The following is a 6,000-nucleotide window of genomic DNA, read 5'->3' as shown; positions in this document are numbered from 1 at the left end:
ATAGGATTAGCATATTTAATTAAGTTTCCAGGTTGACTAGGAGCCGAGAAAGCGCAAAAGATGTATCTTATGGCGGCCATTTTGAAAATCCAAAATGGCGGCCATGCAGGTGTCTGTGCAAATGCCAACATTGATTTTCGGATTCTCCATGCTCTGATGATTCCAAAAATGTACAGGTTTGCTAATCTCCCAAAATTTTGAACGAAATTATATTTGTTAACATAGTGAACCTGACCAATAGGTGTATCGACCCCAGTAAAGCAGACGCACACTGGGATGTACCTGAAATGCCATTTTTATCTGAAATCTTCAAACCTCATGCATCCTGTAACATCAACCTTCAGCTCAGATATCATTTGGATTTCAAACTCCAGTCGCAGTATCCAGGCTCTTCCTCCTGCCGACTCGTGGAGCCACGACCCTCCAGAGAGTGATATATAATGGAAATTGACTTTCATCGGGTCGCCAAAGTGGAGCGTGCGTCAAAAAAACGTAACTGACATGGCTGCCATTGCCATTTTTAAATCAACAATCAGGATTCAGCAACAGAGACCATCAGTCGACCGGGATCATCGTATTCCAAATAGTTCTTGTACAGCCAAGTACGTTTACTGTCTTACTTGGAAAAGTATTTTTGCATAATCTCCCAACAAGTGCAAACAATGGCCACCATCCATCTCGTCATATATTGGAGAAAATGGTGTCACATTTGTGTTTACGACTACCTTTGTTTACTGACCGATGCCCTTACTTTTACCCAGTGAATCGACGCAGTCCAACCGCACCTGCTGATGGCAAACGATGGATTTAGTAACGAGCGAGTACTACTTCAGCAACCTCCAATCATTCCACTGGAAATAGGTTTAAAAGCACAAAACTGATCTTTCACATCATGTGTCTGGTGTGTTGGGTGATGCTCGTACTGTATATATCGATGGTTTGATGTTCAAATTTACCCCGGAGGTAACTATAGAATGAAGCTGTCCACAACAGTCAAAATAATAATATGTTATAGTTCTGGTCATCAGGATACCCTCATGACCTTACAAAGGAGTTCATGTTCTCAACATCTTTTCTCCAACTGGGCACCAATCGGTGCTCTTCTCCAGACAGTACCACATTGTCATTTCCTCCACACGAATCATTTGTAAAGCAGACCTTAATCATATCCCTGAAATATACTTTTCCTGCCAGATTTTAAAATCCTGCATCTTGTTTTCGAGTAATGCATTGCACACCATGATGTCAAACATCTTAAAACTGGTGGTCAGCATGAAGAAGTCCAGAGAACAATGGCAATGACCATTTGTAACGCGGACCATGATGTCGCCCCGACGCTCCCTGCTCCAGACTTGATCACAACTCTTGTCTGGCACCGTGACTTTGACCGCTTGCGACATCTCCGGCTACTCGGTTTGGCGCTTGGGTCCGGTCGGTCGTCATCATCCGGTGGATCGGTTGGTGGGCGGCTTAGCGCGGATTTGGAGGTTGAAGGTGCAGGTGTAACCAGCGGTGCAGATGAAAAGACTTCGGGTCTTGTTGCACCGAGGCTTTGTGCAAACTCCCTTCGTATTGGGCCTTGTTCACAATGCGGCAATGTGGACAGGGATTTAAGGTCCTGCCCGACAAGCGAAGTGGGTGACGAACAGATTGCCTCGGAAGAAGAGCCGTGGAAAGACTTGAGGAAGTCCCACAAAGAAGCGGCCGAACAGCCGCAAGCCCATGGATTGCCATTGAGACGAAGATAGCGCAGGGATGTGAGGTTCCGCAATGCGGTAGCCTCAAGGTGGCTCAAAGAGTTGTTGAAGAGGTAGAGGGTTGAAAGGGAAGTCAGACCTGCAGAAACAACACAAAAAACAGGATTGTGCAGAGGTAGCATATGTTATCTATTCAGTTTGTGATTCTTGACCTTAATGGAAACGTTGTAGGCAGTTAGTGCATCTATAGCTACAACATCCATCGCAATAGATGTTAAGCTGGGGACCCATCAGCCAGAATTTTGCTACTTAACATTAAAAACCCCGCAGAGGATTTGGACGAAACGCAGCCGAATTTTCACCGACGTCCTGGCCAAGTTCCAAACTCCTGCCATAATCATGCCGACAAAGTCGAACCTTGAGTTGGTGCTTTGCCACCGGATCACCCACCGTGGACAGACGATCCGTGGCAGAGCCTGAAACATGGGCTTGATAAATCATAGCAACAGAAACACCAGGTCAAGCAAACAACCTGACACCTCACCTGAATGCAAACACCTCGTGTTTCCTTACAAAACAAGATCACCAATTCGGGTTTTAACATCTGTGGACGCGTGCTTCGCTCAAAGCCTATCGGGTAGCATATTCTGCACTCCGTCTGATGAATCTTTCCCAACAGACATTAGCATAGCAACCTAATATGTCGTTGGCTTTCATTACTCATTTCATATTATTTCACTGTGAGGGAGAACGAGCTGAAATTAACCCCTCTGGGACTTTCCTAATCCAACCTGCTCTGGGCTACATCTGTGTCAGTTTCAACATCATCTACAATGGCCACACCTACGTTACGTTCCCAGAATGGAAGTGCAGAAGGACAGACAAACGCATTTTTTTTTTAGCAATGGCCACAAAATCTTTGGGTCAATGTTATGAAAACTGTTTGGCTCAACAAGAATATTTTAATCCATTTATGGCTGGGAATGTCTCTCACCCCTGAAAGCCGAATGGTGGATCTGCACAAGTCGATTTCCATGGAGGAGAAGACAGTCGAGGCGAGGCAGTCCAGAAAAAGCATCGGGTTCAAGTGAGACCAGGCGGTTGGTGTAGAGAAACAGGGACGTGAGGTTGAACAAGCCGGTGAAAAGTCCAGGTTCCAGACTCGCGAGAAGGTTCTCCTGATGATGAGAAAGGAAAAGTGAGGAACATGCACTTTATGGATTAAAACCTTCACAAAAGTCTCCTGTGGTGTATCATCAGATTTTATTCCAATGTCATGAGAATTCCTCAAAAGTTCTTGGAAGAGAAGAAAAGAAGAGGATGGGAAGCATGGATGTGGAAATGGACGAAGATTAAATGAGGAGGACCAGAGGATGGGAAGCATGGATGTGGAAATGGACGAAGATTAAATGAGGAGGACCAGAGGATGGGAAGCATGGATGTGGAAATGGACGAAGATTAAATGAGGAGGACCAGAGGATGGGAAGGATGGATGTGGAAATGGACGAAGATTAAATGAGGAGGATCAGAGGATGGGAAGCATGCATGTGGAAATGGACAAAGATTAAATGAGGAGGATCAGAGGATGGGAAGCATGGATGTGGAAATGGACAACGATTAAATGAGGAGGATCAGAGGATGGGAAGGATGGATGTGGAAATGGACAAAGATTAAATGAGGAGGATCAGAGGATGGGAAGCATGGATGTGGAAATGGACAAAGATTAAATGAGGAGGATCAGAGGATGGGAAGCATGGATGTGGAAATGGACAAAGATTAAATGAGGAGGATCAGAGGATGGGAAGCATGCATGTGGAAATGGACAAAGATTAAATGAGGAGGATCAGAGGATGGGAAGTGTGGATGTGGAAATGGACAAAGATTAAACAAAGGGGATCAGAGGATGGGAAGCATGGATGTGGAAATGGACAAAGATTAAACAAGGGGGATCAGAGGATGGGAAGCATGGATGTGGAAATGGACAAAGATTAAACAAGGGGGATCAGAGGATGGGAAGGATGGATGTGGAAATGGACAAAGATTAAATGAGGAGGATCAGAGGATGGGAAGCATGGATGTGGAAATGGACAAAGATTAAACAAGGGGGATCAGAGGATGGGAAGGATGGATGTGGAAATGGACAAAGATTAAATGAGGAGGATCAGAGGATGGGAAGCATGGATGTGGAAATGGACAAAGATTAAATGAGGAGGATCAGAGGATGGGAAGGATGGATGTGGAAATGGACAAAGATTAAATGAGGAGGATCAGAGGATGGGAAGGATGGATGTGGAAATGGACAAAGATTAAATGAGGAGGATCAGAGGATGGGAAGGATGGATGTGGAAATGGACAAAGATTAAATGAGGAGGATCAGAGGATGGGAAGCATGGATGTGGAAATGGACAAAGATTAAACAAGGGGGATCAGAGGATGGGAAGGATGGATGTGGAAATGGACAAAGATTAAATGAGGAGGATCAGAGGATGGGAAGCATGGATGTGGAAATGGACAAAGATTAAATGAGGAGGATCAGAGGATGGGAAGCATGGATGTGGAAATGGACAAAGATTAAACAAGGGGGATCAGAGGATGGGAAGCATGGATGTGGAAATGGACAAAGATTAAATGAGGAGGATCAGAGGATGGGAATGATGGATGTGGAAATGGACAAAGATTAAACAAGGGGGATCAGAGGATGGGAAGGATGGATGTGGAAATGGACAAAGATTAAATGAGGAGGATCAGAGGATGGGAATGATGGATGTGGAAATGGACAAAGATTAAACAAGGGGGATCAGAGGATGGGAAGCATGGATGTGGAAATGGACAAAGATTAAATGAGGAGGATCAGAGGATGGGAAGCATGGATGTGGAAATGGACAAAGATTAAACAAGGGGGATCAGAGGATGGGAAGCATGGATTGAAGCTACCCCCTCAGCCATCTATTCTACCCCCGTATCCTAGTACGGGAGAAGTCCCTCGTCTCTGCTGCTGGAGTGTTCCATCCTCATCCATTCTTTGTTCTCGCTCCTCCACGAGCCTCGACATTGTACACAAATAAAACGGATGAACAAGATCTCATCAGATATTTTGCATGAACGAGTGCATGTACAAATAGACATCTGGATTACAATCCACTTTGAAACACAATATGCCCGGCAAGCTGTGACTTTGTGCCTCTGCAGCACCAGGAGGGTAATTTATATTTGGATTTGATCTCTTGAGGAATTAAATCTGTGATTGAAAAAACAAAACCAGCGGTATGTTCATATTAAGCTTCCCTGCCAATCTGTTATGACAGCATCGAGACCGTGGGAAAGGGTCAGTGAGATGTGGAAGAGATGAGTGAAGAAGAGGGATGCTAAAGGGTAGCTTACATGATGGTAACCCGTGGTTAATATGATGGTAAAGGGTAGCTTACATGATGGTAACCCGTGGTTAATATGATGGTAAAGGGTGGTTCACATGATGGTAAAGGGTGGCTCATGTGACAATACATGGTGACTCACATGACGGTTAAGGATGGTTCACATGACGGTAAAGGATGGCTCATATGATGGTAAAGTGTGGCTCACATGACGGTAAAGTGTGGCTCACATAATGGTAAAGTTTGGCTCACATGATGGTAAAGTGTAACTCATATAATGGTAAAGTGTGGCTCATATGACAGTAAAGGATGGTTCATATGACAGTAAAGTGTGGCCCATATAACAGTAAAGTGTGGCTCTTATTCCGGTAAAGGGTGGATCATATTGTTGCGAATATGGAATTTGGCCTCCATATCCGCTTGTAAATATTCCCCTATTTCCCCAATACTCCCCAACTATCCCCAATCCCCCATTCCCTAGTCCCATTGTCTGTAAACAACAATCAGTAGAGCCGACCTTCCCCTTTTTCCCCCATTAAATGTCGTGCCCAGGTCCACCACATCACACGTAGACAACTTTCGGACATCTTGCTAGTTATTCTTAGTCTATGTCAGTTAAGGACTCCTTTCCATTAATTCTGACTCTTCGTTGCACCAGAATGTGATTATATGGCACCAGTAGTGAGTTTAGGACCTTTCCCATACCTCCTTCCATCTTCTTCCCCAAACAACAACTACAACTACAACAACAATTACAACAACAACGACGCTGCGCGGGGGAGTGTGCGTCATCACACCGGCTCGGTTAGCCGCCATTGACAATGCGCGCCGGACCATGCGCTCCACGGGGTTGCCACGAAGGGGCTCCTTGTCAGTCCCCCGTCAAGGGCGGAGCCGGTAACCCCCCCCCGCACGCACCCAATGAGAGGCGA

General features: G+C 45.3%; 1 protein-coding gene across 1 annotated transcript in view; it reads right to left on the bottom strand.

Annotated features, from left to right (window-relative positions):
• Positions 1–280: 280 nt before the first annotated feature.
• Positions 281–6,000, bottom strand: part of LOC137432024 (reticulon-4 receptor-like 1) — a 187,303-nt gene continuing 181,583 nt past the window's right edge. The window contains exons 3-4 of the mRNA XM_068123761.2: positions 2,692–2,875; positions 281–1,836 (exon numbers count right to left, since the gene is read on the bottom strand). Of these exons, the coding sequence (XP_067979862.2) occupies positions 1,268–1,836; positions 2,692–2,875 (753 nt within the window). The 3' untranslated portion in view covers positions 281–1,267. The remainder of the gene's footprint in view (positions 1,837–2,691; positions 2,876–6,000) is intronic.

This window comes from Myxine glutinosa, chromosome 8 (genome assembly GCF_964187855.1).
Source record: "Myxine glutinosa chromosome 8, kmMyxGlut1.1, whole genome shotgun sequence".
Taxonomy (NCBI): Eukaryota; Metazoa; Chordata; class Myxini; order Myxiniformes; family Myxinidae; genus Myxine; species Myxine glutinosa.
This window is presented reverse-complemented; position numbering and strand designations above follow the sequence as displayed.